Here is a 22,176-nt window from a genome sequence, read left to right as displayed (position 1 = left end):
TGAGGTATCATTTTCATTTCGCACTTGACCAACCCTTATAGAAATATCATACTAAGAATCATTGATAATTACTTATTTTCAGTATTAAAAATACTGGATAATAAGTAATTATCAATGATTCTTAGTATGATATTTCTATAAGGGAATGTTACATTTTATTTTCGCACGTAATTTTATCATATAAATTAAAGTAGTCAGTACCCTGCATTTTTTGAAAAATGAAATCAGTGTCACGATAGCAATAGTTCCACATTGTTTTCATTCTTGAGACAGGAATGCCCTATTTCATGTATGCATGTGCTTTTATAAAAGCATTTTTAATTTGCTCAAGTCAATACAAATTTGTTGGAAAATGTCGTTGATGTGATATCGAATATCTTTGCAAAACTATTGTCTCATACTGATTCGACAAAATTAAAAACCGTTTTACATGGTAAAAGTACGTACGAAAATGAAGCAGCGCATTCTCTCAATATGAGATGAGAACGATAAGAAACAGTTACTATTACGACATCGAATCTTTCTGTAAAAATTCTACTTCTTTCTACCTGCGTCGAATTAAAAACTCTTTTGCATGGTAAAGCGGAGCATCCCATGTGATCCGGGAGACAATGCAAAGAAAAATAGTCAAACTTCATATTTTCGAAAATACATATTTGTGAAAGCGAAAATTACTTAAAAAAACTGTAAGATATTATTTCAGAATGTGCTCTAGATGCTAACACTATATGATTTAATAACCTGCAGTAACATGACCGAATTTTGGCCAATGCGCAAGAATCCGACATTTATGAACGTCGATTATGAACGTGATTTTGGGCTATTGAAAAATTATACTCAAGATTCTGGACGTGTTACTGAGAGACTAGAGTGACATTAACGCACATAGTCATTCAAGAGACGATGTAGAGCAAAATTCGCACACTTTACGTCATTTACGAAAATACACCTTTGCAAACGCGAAAATTATTTTACACTGTTAAAAATTATCCCAGAAAAAAGCTTGCCAAGTCAAAATTTCAATTGGTCATTAGTATGCAACAATGATCCAATTAAAACAATTATAAGATTTTATCAATGGATACTCCATTCACATCTTTTTAAACCATACAAAAATATTCAAGTATGTACATTTTTCTAAGAATTAAGTTAGTCAGTACTCTTAAAGAAATGGAAATGTTTGACTCGTTGAACTATTGCGAAAATCTCAGAGCTAAATTGTTTGGTTGGATCATTCTTACATAACTCCGGCGAATTGCAAATTCCAATTCTTACTTTACTTCCCGTCGGACCCAATACGATTTACGTCTACGTGCATGCAGCCTACGTAAAGTGACTCTTTGTGTCTACTATATGAGCGTCTAAATTGAGCGCTCACCATTACGCGTCGTCCCACTGTGTCCAAGGCCCACCAGCCATCCTGTCGCTGCGTCTGATACTGCAATGGTCCTCGCGTCCCACGTTGCCTGTAATTCACTCTCGACCACGATAATCTAACGGAGATTTCACGAAAAATCCAGTCTCTCTCTTGGGGGATACACTCCGAGTTCCGAATTGCGTATGAAATATCGCGAACTGCGTCTTCGAAAAAATATCGGTCTTTCGGATAAACGACGAGTATGTGGGACGAATTCGACAACGGTCCAATTGAATTGTAATGAATCGCTTTGATACATGTGCGACGCAAATCACTTATAAAGTAAACGGAATTCGCGAGCGAAGGGAATACGCGACGTGAAGCCCGATCTCGCGAAACCTTTCGACGCGTGAGTAAAGTAATCTGTGCGAAATTGTCACGTACGACACGGAATATCCTTAATGTAACGTTTCGATGGTGCAGCGTAGTAGACTGTACTACAGCTCCGCAATATTGTTGCGAATAACAGCTCCGCAATATTTTTGCGGAAACAATTCCGTAATATTTTTGCGGATAAAAGCACCGCAATACTTTTGCGAAAACAATTCCGCAATGCTTTTGCGGATAACAACTCCACAATATTTCTGCGAAGTTCGCTCGCAATTCTTCCGCAAATATGATCCGGTGAAATTCGCAAACCTATCAAATTAATAATCAAATTAATAATCAAACCTATCAAATTAATAATCACGAACGCGAGCGTGAATAAAAAATTAGAAATTATGAAAATTGTGACGATAGAAATAAAGCTTTTGCACAAAATTCATCCGAAAAAAGTGTTACTGCGTAAGACGTCTGTCTTCGTTTGATGGAATTTGTCGCGCGCCGCGTAAGTAAACAAACAACTGCTCGCATGTCTAACTTGTGTACATCGCGTTTTTCACGAGGGATCAACGTTCGCTAGCATTGTCTCTATTGAGTTCCGCATTAGAAAACTTTAACTCTAAATGAAAAATTCAAACATGAAAATGTTCTGACAATCGTGAAATTTTGCGAGCAGTTTATATATTATATATAATCATGTTAGATCGCTTCGTGTAGGTGCCGCACGATATCGAATTTTACTTAATAACGAACTCTACTTTATAAAATACAATCGTGATTCAAACTCACGCGAGAGAGAAAATTGAGAAAATTAATGACCGGTGAAAGATCTGTGACACGGGTGATGTGACGGGTGCGCATTTTATGTAGCACAATCTCTGTGGCGCAATCCCTTTGCGCGTTGGCGCATTGTTCGAGACACCTTGAAGATCGCGTTTAATAAAACTGGATAATTTTACAAAGTTTTGAATGTTCAGAGCGTATACTCAATACTTTAAGTATCTACCAGATAGTGTTGGGGTTTGATTAAAATTTCCTTCGACAAAAATCGTCGACCAATCAATAATCTAAGTTAATCAATTTCTAAATATATATACATTGCGAGAAAAATACTTCAAAATTTATTTGCCAAATTTATGTAAAATATATATTATCACTAATATTATTATTTGAAAAAGTGATCTTCCGATTGTTTCGAGTAGGGTGATTTTTATTGGACGGCACGTACACATACTACAACTACAAATAAATCGCATTGATTCGATAAGCATGCATTACATTGAAAGACTTTTTGTCTTTCTTTTATTAATATATTTCTTGTTTTGACTCACCAAACCGCCGATTAAGGTAGCCACATTTTGCTTTCGTTTCTGGAACAGAAAAATGCCATTTCGCCGATTAGATTTGTGCATTGATGACGATTTGAGTGAAGAAGTTTGAAGGATTAAAGAACAATAAACACGATATTTTTCACGCTGGGAGAATTTTTTAGAATGCATTCACACTTGGAATATTCCACTTTCGTTTTTCTCGACGTTGCAAATAAATCTCGTAATCAGAAAAAATCAAAATTTTTCAAGTGATGATGTCACTCAGAAAAAAATTCTCGCGTGCAATTACAATTTAACACGATTTTTGACTCGATTTAAATTATCTCGATTTCGAACAAGAGAATTATCAATTTTGTCAAATTTCTAAATAAAATTACAAATGTTAATTAATGAAACTCATCTTCAAGCTAACCCCGCTCGGCACGAACTAATCGTTAATGTGATTTGGCCTTAACAGAAACTCTAGGCTCAACAAAAGCTGGGTAAACAAATCATCGTAACGGCCAGGGGTGCGTTCCGTTTCCACGCATGATGCGCATGAAACGCAACGTTAGAGTGACAGAAATACGAGAGTAAGATAAAATGAGAGGGAGAGCACTCAGGTAAGGTTCTCGAACCTAGATTAGGTTAGTTCTCGAACGCATGAGAGCGCATGAACTGCACTACCTCAGAGCTGAGACAGTCCATGCGTTCGAGAACTAACCTAACCTAGGTTCGAGAACCTTACCCGAGTGCTCTCCCTCTCATTTTATCTTATAGCAAATTCGGTTGCTTGCACTAGTGTGCACTGAGTGCGCACTAAGGCTTGTTCATAGTATGTTATTATATTTAAAGATTGTCTTAAATAATTCTCAAATAAATTCTCAAATATTTTTAACCATAATATGATATGTATAACATCCGTACGAATCATTTTATTAGTTAAAATGTTTTTAAATATGTATTTAAGACACGATCTTAAATATAAGAATGTACTGTAAACAAGCCTTAATGCGCACTCAGTGCGCACTAGTGCAAGCTACCGAATTCGCTATTAGTTTCGTATCTCTGTCACTCTAACGCTGCGTTTCATGCACATCATGCGTGTAAACGGAACGCACCCCAGCTCGTGCCGCTGACTGAGCGGCGCGTCGGGGGGAGGGGGAAGACGTGCTGCCGGTCAGGTAAACACGCGTGCGCGAGTACATGGAATCACGCCACAACGCTATCAGCCGCCGAGGCGAACGCATCGCGAAGCTGCCGCGTTATTTTCTAAACTGTTTTATGTCGATTTTTAATACCGCATTTTAACTTCGGCACAATTAAGCTGATTATTAAGACGAGTTGAGACACGTACTTATCACGCAAGCAGATGTTGCAGGCTTTACCGCAGCAGATAATTACTGCGTTTCATTTACTTTTTTTACTTGTTATATTTACTTGTTAGAGAAATGTCACAATCAAATTCCTTAATGCCAATCAAATATTATCATCCATTTATTATTCAAGTATTATTAGTTCTTTATTCGGTTGAAGCAACTTAATTTGAATTGCTCCCCAATACGTAATAAAAATGGTTAAATGATAACCGAATAAAGAACTAATAATGCTCGAATAATAAACAGATGATGATAATATTTAATCGGCATTGATTTAATCGAACAATTCTGTATGTAATTAATTAATATTACTCGATATTATTATACGGTTGTACGGATATTATTATACGATCAGACATTATCATTATCTATTAATTAATCGGGTATTATTATTTCTTTATTCGGTTATCGTTTAATTATTTTTTATTGCACATTGAGAAGGAACTCGAACGTGCCGTTATGACAATTTCTTTTCTTCGTTTTGCTGTCGTGTGTAACCAGTTAATACTAATTTATTAAATTACTAATTGATACTAACTTAAATTAAATTTCTGTTACAGAAATCTAATAGAAAAGACGTAGTCACGCAGTTCTAGAGGATGCGATACCTGGGGGATGCCGCGCCGGAGGATTCGGCTCGTGCCTGTTTGAGTCGGGTCGAAGGTGAGCTTCATTGATTTGTATTCATAATTAAAAATCCGACAAAACTAATAATTTTCTTATTTTGAATCGAGTTCCTGAATGCCTCCATTGTCATGTAACGAATTAATACTAAATTAAATTTGCTTTTTGTTACAGAAACGAGCACTCGACTCTAAGGAGATGCTATGCTGGAGGAGCCTGGCAAAGTTGGCGCGAAGGTGAGTTTCACTTAGTTGAATTCGTAATTAAAAATCCGACAAAACTAATAATTTTCTTATTTTGAATCGAGTTCCTGAATGCCTCCATTGTCATGTAACGAATTAATACTAAATTAAATTTGCTTTTTGTTACAGAAACGAGCACTCGACTCTAAGGAGATGCTATGCTGGAGGAGCCTGGCAAAGTTGGCGCGAAGGTGAGTTTCACTTAGTTGAATTCGTAATTAAAAATCCGATAAAAATGGAAATTCTCTTGTTTGAGATCAAGTTCTTTAATGCCTCCATTGTCGTGTGTAATAATAAATTAAATGTGCTTTTTGTTGCAGAAACGAAGCAGACGACCAGCCGACTCTTAGGGGTTGCTGCGCCGGAGGATCCGGCTCGGGCCAAGCAGGGTTAGCTCGAAGGTTAGTTTCCTTAATTATCATTTGTCATTAGATATCCAATAAGATTGATAATTCTCTTGCTCGAAATCGAGATAATTTGAGTCGAGTCAAAGATCGCATTAAATCGTAATTACACGCGGGAAGAATTTTTCCTGAGAAACATCATTACTTGAAAAATGTTGATTTGTTTTAATTAAGAAATTTTTATGAAACATCAAGATAAAGGAAAATGGAATATTCTAAATATGAATGCATTCCGAAAAACTTTCCCAGCGTGAAAAATATCGCGCGCTTATTTTTTTTATATTTCAAATTTTTTTACTCAAACCGACATCAATGCACGAATCTAATCGGCGAAACATTTTTCTGTTCCAGAAACGAAAGCAGAACGTGGCTGCCCTAATCGGCGGATCGGTGAGTCAAATAAGAAAATAAATTGGTAATAAAAAGATAAAGTCTTTCCATGTAATGCATGTTTATAAATCAATGCGATTTGCTTTGCTGTGGTGTAGTGTACGTGCCGTCCAATAAAACACATTGCTCGAACATTTGAAAGATCGCTTTTACAAATAATAATATTAATAATAATGCATGTTTACATAAATTTGGCAAATTTTCAATATTTTTTTTCCCATTAATTTTTCTCCCAATGTATAAATATTTAGAAATTGATTAACTTAGATTATTGATTTGTCGACGATTTTTGTCGAAGGAAACATTGATTAATTTAATTTTAATATTATCTGGTAGATGCTTAAAGTATTGAGTATACGCTCTAAACATTCAAAATTTTGTAAAATTATTCAGTTTTATTGAATGCGATCTTCCAGATGTCTTGAGCAGTGCGCCAACGCGCAAGGAGATTGCGCCAACGCGCAAAAAGATTGTGCCACAGAGATTGCGCCGCGGAAAATGCGCAATCACACCCGCGTGATAGATCTTCCACCAGTAGTTAATTTGTTCAATTTTCTCTCGCGTGAGCTTTAATCACGATTGCATTTCATAAAGTAGAGTTTGTGCTTTCTTATTAAGTAAAATTCAATATTGTGCGGCGCGAAGCGATCTAACGTGATTATACAAACTGCTCGCAAAATTAATTTCATGATTGTCGAAAAATTTTCATGTTTGAATTTTTCACTTAGAGTTAGAGTTTCCTAAAGCGGGACACAATAGAGACAATGTTAGCGAGCGTTGATCCTTCGTGAAAAACGCGATGTACACAAGTCAGACATGCGAGTAATTGTTTGTTTACTTACGCGGCGAGCGATAAGTTCAAGCGAACGAGAACAGACCTCTCACACGGTAACATTTTTTTCGCGTGAATTTGAATAGAATCTTTATTTCTATCGTCACAATTTTCATAGTTTTTAATTTTTCATTCACGTTTGCGTTCGCGATTATTAATTTGATAGGTTTTGCGAATTTCACCGGATCGTATTTACGGAAGAGTCACGAGCGAACTTTGCAGAAATATTGCGGAGTTGTTATCCGCAAAAGCATTGCGGAATTGTTTTCGCAAAAGAATAGCGGAGCTCTTATCCGCAAAAATATTGCGAAATTGTCTTTGCAAAAGTATTGCGGAGTTGTTATCCGCAAAAACATTGCGGGTGTCTTTGAAAAATTATTGCGAAGCTGTTATCTGTAAAAATATTGCGGAGCTGTATTGCAGTTTACTACGCATCATCGAAACGTTATATTAGGGATATTCCGTGTCGTACGTGAGAATTTCGTACAGATTACTTTACTCACGCGTCGAAAGATTTCGCGAAATCGGGCTTCGCGTCGCGTGTTCCCCTCGCTTACGGATTCCGTTTTCTTCGTAAGCGATTCGCGTCGCGCGTGTATTAAAACGATACATTACAACTCAATCGGACCGTTGCTGAATTCGTCGCACATACTCGTCGTTTATCCAAAAGGCCGACATTTCTTCGAAGACACAGCTTGCGATATTTCATACGTAATTCACCACTCGGAGTATATCCTCCAAGAGAGACGGGATTTTTCGTGAAACCTTCGTTAGATTACCGCGGTCGGGAGTGAATTACAGGCGACGTGGGACGCGAGGACAATTGCAGTGTCAGATGCAGTGACAGGATGGCAGGTAGACCCTGGACACCGTGGGACTACGCGCAATGGTGAGCGCTCAATTTAGATGCTCATATAGGAGACTCAAAGAGTCACTTTACGTAGACTGCATGCATATAGACGTAAATCGCATTGGACCCGACGGGAAGCAAAGTAAGAATTGGAATTTGTAATTCGCCAGAGTTACGTAAGAATGATCCAACCAAAGGATTTAGCTCTGAGATTCTTGTAATAGTTCAACGAGTCAAGCATTTCCATTTCTTTAAGAGTACTGACTAACTCAATTCTTAGAAAAATGTACATGCTTGAATATTTTTGTATGGTTTAAAAAGATGTGAATGGAGTATCCATTGATAAAATCTTATAATTGTTTTAATTGGATCATTGTTGCATACTAATGACCAATTGAAATTTTGACTTGGCAAGCTTTTTTCTCGTCGGATTGTTTCTTGATGATACATTAAACTGATATTTTTCAACATGTTATATTTATATGCTCTATAACTGTTATATATGCTCTATATATGTTTATATATACCTTAGGTACGCTCTATAAATATATATCTACTAATTGATTAATATACCTTAGAACTTGTTATGTCGTATTATATCAACATAATATCTCTACGAAGAAATTCTCTTATGCATACGCGTTTGTTGTTGACAAATTAAGACGTTGTTGACAAAGACGGCAAATTAAATTTTGACAAATTAAAGACAACAAATTAAATAATTAAGCCGAAACACTAACCGAAATGTTTCGATTTCCCGCAAAATTATTAAACTAAGATTCGGATCCAAGCGTTTTGAGATTCCGTTAAATGATTCTGCCGAGTTTAGAACCGATGTGTTTTGAGACTCTACTAAATTATTGAGCCGAGATTCAACCGAACTGTTTTGTGTTTCCGCTAAATTATTAAGCCGAGATTCGATCCCAACTGTTTTGAGTTTTCGCTAATTTATTAAGCCGAATTAGTTAAGTCTGGGATAATTTCTTAAAGAAATTTTCGCGTTTGTAAAGGTGTATTTTCGGAAACGACGTGCGTATTTCGCACTACATCTTCTAGATCACAATGTGTGTTATTTGTCACTCTACTCTTTTAGAAGCACGCCCAGAATCTTGAAAATAATTTCCCAATATCCCAAAGTCGCGTTCATCAAGTTTGATCCTTCATAGCAGTGTATTGGAATTCTTGCGCATGCGCAGTGGTCCTATCCGCCGCATGAGCCGAAAGTCGGTCCTGTTATTGCAAGTTAGGTCATAGTAGCGTTAGCATGACCTAACTTAATAGATAAGTAGAACACATTCTGGAATAGCTTTTAGGATTTGTTAAACTAACATTCGCGCCTGAAAAGGTATATTTTCGAAAATTATGTCAGGTGTGATATTTCGTTCTACATCGTTTCCACATTTACAATGTGTGTTTGCATCACTCCAGTCTCTCAGAAGAATCATGCCCAGAATCTTTAAAATAATTTCCAAAAATTCCAAAGTCGCGCCCATAACGTTAGATCCATCGTAGCAGTATATTCGGATTCTCGCGCATGCAAAGGGGTACCTATCCTGCGCATAGTCCGAAAGTCGGTCATGTTACTACAGATTAGGTCATGTAGTGTTAGCATGTAGTGCATATTCTGGAATAGTTTTTTAGAGTTTTTTAAAGTAATATTCGCGTTTGAAATGTTATATTTTCGAAATTGACGGGCGTGCTTATTTCGTCCTGCATTCTCTCCTGAGTGACAGTGTGTGTTTGTGTCACTCAGTCCCTTCAACAGCACCCCCAGAATCGAGAAAATAATTTTAAAATAGCCCAAAGTCGCGTTCATAACGTTAGATCCATCGTTCGTAGGAACGTTAGACTCTCGCACATTGGCCGAAAGTCGTTTATGTTACTTTAGGTTATTTATGTTATTTAGATTATTTATTAGATAGGTCATATAATAGTAGCATCTTAAGCACATTCTGGGATAATTTTTAACAGTGTTTTAAAGTAATTTTCGCGTTTGCAAAGGTGTATTTTTGAAAATGACGTGAAGCTATTTCGCTCTGCATCGTCTCTCGGATCATGTGGGGTGCTCCGCTTTACCATGCAAAAGAATTTTTAATTCGACGCAAGTAGAAAGGAGTAGTCTTTACAGAAAGATTCGATGTCGTGATAATAACTGTTTCTTATCGTTTTCGTCTCATATTGAGAGATGTTCCGCTCCATTTTCGCACGTACTTTGACCATGCAAAAGGGTTTTTAATTTTGTCGAATCAGTACGAGACAATAGTTTTGCAAAGATATTCGGTCAACGTCATTTCCCAACAAATTTGTGTTGACTAAATTAAAAATACTTTTATATAGTAAAAGTACATGCGAAATAGAGTATTCCTGCCTCAAGAATGAAAACGATGTGGAACTATTGCTATCGTGATACTAATTTCATTTTTCAAAAGTTGCAGTTGTACTGACTGATCCAATTTATACAATAAAATTATGTACGAAAGTAAAGTGTAACATTGGTCAGTGCGAAATAAAAATGATATCTCAAATTATCATTGCTAATTATATTGAAAACTCAAATAATAGGTAATGTAATTTTCAAAAAATTATCCGCAAACTACGCTTGCGCCTAAAAAACTCTTTCTTAGATGCACCCAGTACATAAGCGGTTTGAAAAATTTATCAGAGAAGTAGCAAGAGCCTATTTTAGAGAGAATGCGAATATCGGCAACGCGGCATTCACATTTACGTAACGTATATGCGTAAGAAAATTAAAATAACAACGTAGCACATACACTTGCAAGGTAGCCTAGTCCTTTAAGCAATTGCAAAGGACTCTGACAGAAGAAATTAAATAAAACTTAGGGAGTTGTAGCAAATCGTAAATTAATAAGAATATGAGTTTTTTGTTATGTATATCTATTATCGCATCTTGATATAAAAAATCAGATTTTATGATGTTTATTTCATTTCTGTTCTACAAAAGAATCATGCTTCAACAGCAAGCATTCTGACTTCAGGAGTGATCTAAAATCAATATTAATATATTTTTTTATTTATTTTATTCATTCAGCTCTTTTTGGCTTTTATTAAAATAATATTTTTCTGCGCATGCCAGAAACATATCACATATAATAAAACCAAACTTCAGCACTTCTCGATATTCTAATTTCTAAATCGAGCAAATAAGGTACTGCACACAAGTACACATACCTCACGGTATATTACTCATAAGTTACCATTCAGAGCCTTGTGTACACCGCGGCTGCGTGCAAATCTGCACCTTTGGAAACGAAATTCACGGATATTTGAAATTCTAAATATATACGGCGCGCGGCTTACGCCAACCGAAACTGCAACGCGCCCAGTCGATTGCATACATTCCATTTGAGTTCCCCTTGTAACTGTTGATCGCAGTACTTTATCGTCTATTAGTTTCACCCCACCGGATCGTTCTTCGCCAAGAATGTATAGCGCACAATTCGGCACGTTTTATGCGCCATCGGCGTAAGTATATATGCCGTAGCGTGACCACGAATATCAAATTGCATAGCTTCGCAACTGCAGTTAATCTCTCCGTTTGAGAGGCGATGTTCTTACACCTCTTAATGGAATTGCGTTCAACGGAAAATAGACGGAGGAATATATTGTAAGGACGAATAAAATACATGAATGTAAGTTAAGAACATAAATTATATATAAAGAACTTAAGAAAATCACAGCCGGGTTAGCGGAATGCAGACTTTAAAACGGGAAAGAAACGTGAAAAAGTGTGGTCAATCGCTTTGCCTGATTTTAGGCTCGAGTTTTACCTCGATAATGATAATTTTTCCTGCACATGGTTGAAAGTCACGTCGAGTCGATTTAAAAAATATGTAACCCTATAATCCTCTTACCATTCTGTATTGGTAATTTCTGCGATTGTGACCTGTCATATGCTGTCTGATAATCAATTATCACCACTGATCAGTTAAGATTTTGTTGATAAGTTTTACGTTGTTTGGCGGCAAACGATAAACATGTAGCGCATGTCATGCGCAGTTGAGTTAGCTGATACTTGGCTTCTTTTGTTTGATACTATTTGTTATTCAATTTGTTGTTAAATTAGGACTTTTTGGGTTATTTTCCTCGAAAAAGAGAAAATTTGCACCTTGGCAAAGAAGCCGAGAACAGAAAGGGAAGAATTAATCAGAACTTGCGCTGGTAGAAAAACTTGCCGACTACCACTTGACCACCAGCGCGAGTTCTGATTGGCTATTGCTCTTCTGCGCTCTACTTTTTCATCAAGCTGAGAATTCTCCTCAAGAGGAGATCAGATTAAAGATTATATTAGATTAGTGATTAGAGATTAGAGAGTTATATATTTTTAGAATCGACTCGCGCGCGTGCGGCGACGTAAGCTTTACTGAGAGAAATTATCCGATAAAGAATTAAGAAACGTATATTTCCGATAAATTTTTATATTTGATCAGGAAACATTTGATGAGAAATATCGGTTCATAAGTTTTTGATCAGTTTATCTGATGAAATGCCATTATGATCGGAAGTATCTGATAAAATTTAATCGGATATTCTGATTGGATATAAATTAATAATTGATTGAAATTTGATCGGAAATATTCGTTTGTTAATTTTTTATTGGATAATTTCTCTCAGTATATGTTAAAAAAATTGTCATCAAGGGCCCTAAAATCATGCGAAACTAACCGCTCTCTTTGCAGTCATATCTCTCACCTCTGAGAGAGCTTCAGTTAACGTAACGCAGGCTGAATATTCATATTTGTATGCATATTTCTCAATGAGAAATATCAACATCCCTTACACGACATGTGTTTTCCTAATTTTTCTCCTCTCCAATTGTAGCTCTGTTCTTGGTAAAGCCGCGATACATATGAACGTATCCCGCGTGTGTATACATTGTGTTCTTTCAGCTATTCGATCAATATCTACCCCGCACCGTCCTCACCCGCTCTTGTCCGCAATCGAGGTACGCATTTACTTAAGATATGAAATGTTGAAAAGTAATGAAAAAGAAACAAGTATCTTTTGTGCACTTTCGGGATTTACATGCCTCTTTCTCCTTCTCTCCTTGGCAGAAATCGCCTCGCTGATTCTTCACCGAATCGTCCAAGCGTGATTCTGTAAGCGAATCCTTCTTGTGTGTGTGTGTGTGTAACACTTCTCGTGTGTGTAATACGATGCGGTTTGTCATGTGAGAAAAGTTGATATTTTTCATTGAAAAATATTCATACAAATATGGACTTTAGTCTGTGTTAATTGCAATTCTCAGTGAGATATGGCTGCGAATTTCTTTCTCCCGTTTTGAAATCCGCCTTCCGTTGACCCGACGGTAATTTTTAAAAAATTCTTAATTTACGTTCGTAATTCACGTTTGTGGATTTCACTCGAGTTTACAATTTATGACTGATCTTATATCACGTGGACGGGATTTGTGTGGTTACGACAGTGAAATGAACTGCGACCATATCTAACCGTGATTCTATCCCATGGTTACCCGAAAAGCTCGGGATGATGGTGATTTTCCGCTCCCAGGCGAATGTTGCAAATCAATCTCGTGCAACCGACGGTTCCCGTCGTAGAGATCATTTTTATGCTCGCTTGCCTAGCACCGTGCACGAGAGGGTTGCGACGATAGAGAACGGTTTGGGGTAGTCCCTCGAAGATGCTCGAGCAGCACCGGCGTGGAGAGTACATTTTTCTGCGGTGGAGAAAATTTGAAAGTCAAATCGCTGCAGGAAGATCGTCGAGCTGCTCTAACAAAAATCGACTCGCGCCCCTTCCGGCATCCAGCGTGTTCGCGCATTCGTTTACTCGCGCTAAGGGCCACCGCGCTCTATTTCTATTACTCTCTATCTCTCATACTCTCTTTCTTTCTCTCGTTCATTTATCGACCTCTATCTTTTCATCCGTGTAATCTCATATTGCGAGATATACTCCTCGCTTGATCGAAATACCGGAGGGTATTTTAATTAAGGATGTTCTAGCGTTCGATTAAATATTAGGTAAATTTATACAAAAGATACAAAAGACACAAACCAACGATACATAACAAAAATTTCAATAATTTTTACTGTTTCCGAGATATTTAATTGTAAAGTTATTTTTATGCGGGCATATATAGAGCTTCCGTAAAATACAACAAATTTCTCTTTATTTGACATATGAGACGAAAGTTACAAAACTGTCGTGGTAATAAAAGGAATATTTAAACGTATTTTAGTAAAGAATAAATTTACCGCTAGGTTGAAGATAAATTCGGATCTTTCCATGAGAAAATTCGTGAAATCGACAATGTATGAGTAGAAGTATGACAACAATATCGGAAGTTACAGAACTATCGTGATAATAAAAGGAACATTTAAATGTATTTTAGTGAACTATCATAAATTTACTGTTAGGTTGAAGATAAATTCGGATCTTTCCATGAGAAAATTCGTGAAATCGACAATGTATGAGTGGAAGTATGGCATCACATACATACATACAGAAGAAACAATTGTATTAGAGTAACTGAATTTTCCGTTGCCTCGTAAGAATAGAGATCAGATGAAAGATTTAGTTGTAGGAACAGAAAGGTTTCTGCAAGGGTTTCTGCTCAGCCAATTTTTCTCACTTATTGCAACCAAGTTTCAATACAGCTGGATGTGCAGTAGAATATTTATGATCACGATAACAGAGATATCATTTCTCGTCGCGGAATTTTCACCTGGTTCTTATTCCATTATATGAATAGAACTCTTTTTTCCGTGATAAGTTAATGCTAAATCTGAAATGATCTCATAATGTTTCTGTATTTCTATATACATATATTACTTAATTTTATATTTATATTTATATATTATCTATATATGTATTATATACTTTAACATAACACTTATACATTTCCATTTCAAATTAAATGAAATTGATCATTTATCAGAAACAATAACGAGTATATTTCATGTTTATATATATTTTTTTACAATTGCTATTGACATTAAATGTCTTCCAACTATTATTTTATTATTTTTAAAATAAAAAAAATATTATATGTTATATACATTTATGAATTTGATTTATGAATTTTATTTTACTAATATTTTTCGCACAATTGTTTTTTTAATGATTTTATTAATAAAATACTAATTGAGTAAACTAGGGGGTATAAAGTTGGAACCTCTTTCTCTCTGCTTAAATTTTAATATGCATTCGCGCCTAGCAATGTAAAATTGTTGCGAATTTACTGTATTTTTTATTGTATTAGCGGAAGAAATAAATTCTTTCAATTTATAAAAGAATTGCTAAAGTTACAGCAATCTGAAACAAGACGGTTAGAGTATGCTGGAGTGCAGATTGGTGTAATGAAATTCTCGTCTTCATTTAATTTTAAGCGGACGTTAATTTGACATAATTTAAATATAAGCTTTCCGTCTCGTCTGAAGAAATCGATATTTAACGCGTTCCTGTGCACTGAAAAAAGAATTTAGTTGACAAAATCAAAACTTGATTAAAATGGAATTAACCGAATGTTAATGTAATTACAAAAAAATTACAAAAAAATTTAATTGCCTCTATTTTATTTTGCTTAATACACTGAGAGAAATCATCCGATAAAAATTAATAAATAAATATTTCCGATAAAAAATAAATTAATTTTCGTATACCATCAGGAAATATCCGATGAGAAAATCAGTTCATAATTTTTTTATTGGTTTATCTGATAAAAAATGCCATTATGATCAAATATTGGGTATCTTAATCAAATATAACAATTGATCAGAATTTAATCGGAAATATCCGTTTGTTAATTTTTTATCGGATATTTCTCTTAGTGTGATTAAGTAAATATATTACTGAGAAAATAAGGCAAAATAGCGACGATTAAACTTTTTTGTTGTACCAAACATTTGGTTGATCCTATTTTAACCAAATTTTGGTCAACCAAATTCTTTTTTCAGTGTGAGAACGAAAAATTGATTCCGGATTTGGTAGAAGCAATTAAGCGATTCATGGCTGATCCATTGAAAACGGGACGGTTCTAGAGTGAGGCTCAAGCTTAAAAGTGATTTTTGATGCGTCGAGTGTACGCAAATGATGAACGGATTGATCTGTTGTGTCGTCCACGCAAACAGAAACCGTTAGCGTTTCGACATTGACGTCGGTGAACCGCGCTGCTACACTTTGAGCCAGTTGCCGTTCAAGTATTGACGCTTCGTACGAGACGCTAGGTATGCTTAACAATTGCAGGTAAACTTGTTGGGTCGCCATATAGCCACCATTGCTTGCCGTACAATTCATTTTAATGTCATCTATCGCCCGACGGCGCCCGTGGCTAAATGGAAAGCTCGCCGGGCATAATTCAATTGTTGAATTTCCATTTCTTATTAACAGACGATGTATCGTGGAGCGCCCGAGAGTGCAAACACGACGTGGAAAAAGGGAGGACAAAAGCCCGCGCGCTGGAAGGTGGCTGTCGGATAAAATCAATCTCAAGCTGCCGTCGTGGCGGCTTACCCCGATAAGCAACGGGGCAAATCGTATCGATTCCCGCATAGTTATTGGCCACTTGTGTTGATGAGATTTATACCGTTGAGACAACTTTTGCGTTTCTACACGGATCTCCTTGCCGTGCCGAACTAAAATCATCGCGCCTCGTCCCAGTAAGCACAATAATGTAACGGTTACATTAATGTAAAGTAATGGTTATATTAATGTAATATAACGTGCAATGTAACATATAACGTTGCACTTCGCATACATATTAGTTGTAATGCGTATACGTAATTATTTGTTTCGTTTAAATTCCTTATTTAAATAAATATTACCATTATATCTTGTTAATTATCCACGGAAATATAATGCGTAAGTAACATGTTAGTAAAAGTTTGTGTAACAATTATATATATTAATAGCAATATTATATTATTGGAATACAGATTATCCATTTTCCAGCAATTATAGATATCTAATTATATATAAAGGTTAAAGATTGTCTTTATTAGAGGCTCAATAATATAAAAGCATCTTGCTATACTAAATTAATCAGGTAAAAAGAATCTTTTCGCTCCCATCATCATACGTGATATTTCTGTGAGAGCGGAGAGATACTTGCAAAAGTAATCATTATTAATAAAAAACTGTGGTTCATTATAAGAGTGAGCGCTATGGCACAACTTTTACTATGATCACAGTTCTTCTACGCTTTAATGGATCACATTTTACGTACGAGAAATAGACTGTCTAAAGAAACAGCTGTCTAGAGAAATAGCTATTTAAAGGACGACTTAACATCTATATATAAAAATGTTACGTACACTGAGAGAAATGGCTTGGTGAATGACACTATACTCGTCTTATGAAAGTAATATGGTGAATTTATATGCGATATCTGGTTCACATATCCAATATTTTGATTACGATGCTTCGACGCATCTGATAATCAATACCAGACATTTAGTTGTAGACATCTAGATAGTTTGGTAATTCTCTCTAGACATATGATACTATTGACGCGATAGTTAATTGTTACTCGCTGCGACGTTTCCTTTTTCATCTATATTAATTTGTAGAAACGTCGGTGCTATAAAAGAGTAAACGCTGAAACCGTCAAATATTTGGAAGAATGAAATTTCTTAAAATATGTCGACGAATTTTGAAGTAAATATATGAAGATTATATACAGTAAGTATATGAAAATTATATATCATATGATTAGATTTTAGGTTAGGTAAGAAGTCTAACACTACTCTACAACTGTATTCATAACATTCACCAAATGAATTGTATGCTGTACCAGACGGTTTGGTAAACGTATTTAAGCATTACTATTATGCTACTTAGACAATGCGCTTACCAGATAGTTTGGTATCATTGGCTAAATATCTTGTTATACGATTATTCTCCATACCGTAAATCTAAATAGAATTCTAGTTAGTATCATCAGACATTTCCCTCAGTGTAGCACAATCATAATATTACTACACGAAAAAAAAGAATGGTTGTGTCAACCAGAAAATAATAAAATATAGTATAGTTTTATTTCTGATTTCAGTAATTAATTCTTGGTTAACCTGACATCTCATACATTAGTACTGCGAATCGTTGTCTGAAAAAAATGCATTTTTAAGGCAACAAATCGGTAGGTCAACGCGATCAAAAATTAATTCTTGAAGTCAGAGAAGATAACTATGGCATATTTTACTAATTTTTTGTTTGACACAACCACTTTTTTCCCGTGTATATTTGTCATATAACGTTAGATTTAAGTAATATTGCTACTGTGTACAACCAGTATATAACAGAGTAATATAACTATTTTAAAACATAGTTATGTTGCAGTATAAAATCTTGAAATTAAAATTAAATAACCTCGATATTAATAACGTATATAATAATAGTGTATTATATTATGCGTGTATGTTTTGTGTTACATTGTATACATATTCTGTTTACATATTCTATGTTTGCTGGGATAAACTTCTAGAGACGACTGACTGACTGTACGACCGTTATGTCACTTTGAATGTGAAATCAAATTTGAGCGATCTATGAACTTTCCTTATAATTGACATCCACACCGCGGAAAGACCAATGGCAATGCATAAATTTCTGCTTCTGTCGTTGTGGATTCAGTATTCGTAGGGAAGGACTATAATAACGGGCGCGTTTCTGTCCGAGGACGCGTCCGCAAATCGTTTCATGACGGATGAGAGTATTTTTAGAGCGGTCGATAATTGGAGGATTTATTTGTGTCTAACTGTGATTTATCCTATTACCCTTCTACCGAGGCGGTGACTGATTAGGTCTCGAAAGTACTTTACTGCTGTGCCGCGTTACTGGCGCTTATTGGGGTAACAGAATCAACGCTTAAGTAGTTTAGAAGATAAGTTTGGCAATGGGAATCGCGAAACAGCGTTTGCATAAATAACCGCTAAAATTGCCGTGCTTTTTCCTCGCGTTCTCCAATTGACCGCGTTTGCGCGACGCGCAATTATGCGTGCCGTTTCCGCGTCGTTTCCGCGCTTAGAAATTTCGAGGGGTTCGACGCGTCGGGCTTGGGATATACGTAATACGCATTTTCCGACACTCCTTGCTCCTTTTCGAAGAATATTCAGTCGAATCACTACATGTTGAAAGCACAATATCCGAGAGATATACACACACACTTTGTTGGAGGAGTGGTTGAGAAGTTTATAATGTCATGCAACGAAGTGGAAGTTCGATCAAGGCGAATCTTATTAAAATGATTAAAGGACTGCTTCGAGGTAGAAAGAGAGACGCGGACAATTGTACATTTACGGGCTGCAATTAAACTCGCTCGGCCATGCCGACAGGATAGAAATGGTAAAACATTCCGCGATCGTGATTTGCATTTATACAGGTTGCCGCGCGGTGTCTCGCTACCACGAGGATGATAAATTTATCGTTACGGGCACGAACGAGCACGCGAGATTAAATCCGACGTATACCGTCGTCCTTCTTGGCCGCCCTCCCACTTCTCTTTCCCTTTTCTCTGTCTTTTCGTGTTTTTCCTTTTTTTCCGGGCCGTTCGATGAGAAGTGCGGAAACTTTTCACGAGTGAATTTTCATGCTCGCTCACAACGACAAATTGCGATGATATATTCTCGACGGTCTTCGGAAGGAAGGACCGTTAATTCCTTCGTCAGTTACACGATTCCGCGGTGGACTTAAATCGCGCCGACAGTCGGAAGTTTTGCAAGTATTTCACGGGACCTTTGCGCAGTCACCTGCCGCGCTGAATTCGGATAAAGAGTCATCGATCGTTTCTCGATGCGCGGCGTTTATTTAGATTAAATTACGATATCGCAGTCGCGTATATTTCGGAGAATCCTAGAGCGAGAATAGAGCGGAATTCTATATATGGGTGTGTGTGTGCGCGCGCGGAAGATAATCCTGACAAGTTGAAAGGATTAAACTTATAGAGCAAGAATCTTTGATCTTGCTCTGAAAAGGAAGAATATATATATATATATATATATATATATATATATATATATATATATGTACTGTACAAAGAGAGAGAGAGAGAGAGAGAGAGAGAGAGAGAGAGAGAGAACCAGAAAGACAGAGAAAATATATCTCTTATCTCTCTTGAGAAGTTCTCGATAATTTCTCATCGCGAAGTCGATACGAAGTTCAGAAGTGTGTATCCACTCCCCCGCAGAATTTAAACTTATACCAATTGATATAATAACTCTTTACTGAGTTAAACTACGAGGGGACAGGATGTTCCCTTTGACAGAAAACTTGAGAAGAACGGGGATTTTCTCTGTGCAAAAAGATTCGCGGCTGAAAGGAGGGAGCTGGGGTAACTTCTTTCGTTTAACGCTTAATTCGCAAATTAATCGCGAGCCAAGTTTGTCAGGCGCGTAATCAGTTGTTGTCACCTCCAATTACCGAACATCTTATATATATTCGCGCGAACTTTGTTCGAGTGCCGAACTATTAGTTCCTTCATTAAAGAAGTTATCATGTAGTTCGCAAAGGCGATGGTAAGTTTAAATCGCGGCGAAGAGCAGGATACGTTTCTGGAATCTTGAGTTTGCGCTTCCTATTGACTTAAGATGAGAAATTATTCCGGACTTTTGAGATTCAGCGGCTACGATTCGATTACTAGAGCGAACGTTCGAAATTCGTTGCAGATTAATGTCTGTTATGCGCGCGTTTCGAATCTCGACTCATTTTTACGCTAATGGATTCGTTTTAAGTGCATTGAATGAGAAACGAGCAAAACGTTCAATTAACAGAAATAATAATGTGTGCAATTTAGCGTTACCGTTGGCCGCGTGCATGCTTGTTTGCATTTTGTGAAGAGGGCGCTTGAAACAATTAAAACCGTGCCCGAAAACGCCCGTATCGCTTTAGCTGCGTTGAATTTACCTGCCGAAAAATCAAATAGCTTTATAGAGTGGATTTGCAAAGTATCAATGAGAGGAGACATTTACGCTCAGATGTACAATTAGTTAATTTTGAATTAATACTTTTCATAAACTATACGCTTGTCAATGCTACATTTTATTTCCTTTTTATTACATAAACGGATGTTTACAATAATGGTTCTCGAAATTATTCCCTCTAGGACTGAAATATTTGACAAGCACAAGCATCTACTGTCATCATAACTTATGACAACTCAATGCCAGTATTGGCTAATTCGAGTTGAATTAGTTAGTAACAGGTAGTAAGAGAGAAGTGGTATTAAGTAGTAATATTTCGTAAAATTTCATTATTACAATCTTATAAAACAATCTTTTATTAATTTCTAGTAAGATTACATATTTATTTAGTCAAAATAATTATAATTATTTAAAATGACCATGTATTTTTAAAACAATATGTAAAATTTAAAGAGATTCGATCGTCTTAACTTATTTACGACCATTATTCTCATGTTTCGTGCAATAAATTATTATAAAAATTTATTCCGAATCACGTATACATAAGTTGAATTTATACATAAGTTGAATTTATTTAATATGATTATAATCATTTCTACAGTACATGTTATATGAAAAATTGTGTGCGAAAGTTATTAGATGTTACATTCTGTGTATATCTTAACATTTTAACTAGATTTTAAGTGGAGAATTCCATTTTTGCTTAAATAACTAATATAAGTAGTTGTACTAAAAAATGCTTTTGCAATTATAGCGAAAATTTTCTAGAGATAAAAAATTAGCTCAGATGAATAAATAGTAAACCCTGCGATATTTCATGTTTTCTATTTAATCAGTATAGATAGAGGCAGAATCTGAATTATTTGTGAAATTTAACAAGAAAGTTTTTCTGTGGTGTCTAAATATGTGGTATCTAAATTAAAGCCGGTTCTTATAAAAATTGACTATAGTAGAGAAAATAGACTTATAACGAATTCCTATAAGAATGTATTCTTATAACGAAGGAAAAGGTTATTTATAGTAACATTCAGCGCCACATACACATGCGCGACGTTTTCTAAGCAATGTAAAAACTTAATATTTTTTGCATTCATATATTTTCTCGACATACTGAACGTCGTTTCGACGATGGATCGATTCCAACGTCATTTCTTTGCAATATTGTATATATAAAGCATGTGTGTGTATATATATAATATATATATACACACACACACACACACAAACCCTATTATGTCTATATATATATTGTATATATGCTATATATATTGTAGCTGGTAGGTCCTTTTCGAAAGCATAGGGGTGAATCGAATTCAAGTGGCGAACGTACACCGAGGTCGCAAAAAAAAATACAAGTAGGATGAATCGAGCGATGACGGGGGCATGCGTGTATGTAGGTTGACGGTAAAAATGCTGGAATTTACGGGGGTATATCCACCTTTCTTTTCTGCCCGCTCCGCTGCGCGTATTGTCGCTCTCTAGCAACCCCTACGAATGTCCCACGGGAATCT

At 36.0% G+C, this 22,176-nt stretch overlaps 1 protein-coding gene across 1 annotated transcript in view; it reads right to left on the bottom strand.

Annotated features, from left to right (window-relative positions):
- Positions 1-5,104, bottom strand: part of LOC116847579 — a 12,415-nt gene extending 7,311 nt beyond the window's left edge. Inside the window, exons 1-2 of the mRNA XM_032822704.1 lie at positions 5,039-5,104; positions 1,379-1,525 (exon numbers count right to left, since the gene is read on the bottom strand). Coding sequence (XP_032678595.1) covers positions 1,379-1,525; positions 5,039-5,104 — 213 coding nt within the window. The remainder of the gene's footprint in view (positions 1-1,378; positions 1,526-5,038) is intronic.
- Positions 5,105-22,176: the final 17,072 nt, after the last annotated feature.

This window comes from Odontomachus brunneus, unplaced genomic scaffold, assembly GCF_010583005.1.
Source record: "Odontomachus brunneus isolate Ranch 3 - 2012 unplaced genomic scaffold, Obru_v1 Obru_scaffold_080, whole genome shotgun sequence".
Taxonomy (NCBI): Eukaryota; Metazoa; Arthropoda; class Insecta; order Hymenoptera; family Formicidae; genus Odontomachus; species Odontomachus brunneus.
The sequence above is the reverse complement of the archived record's forward strand: the minus strand, read 5'-3'. Positions and strand labels throughout refer to the sequence as shown.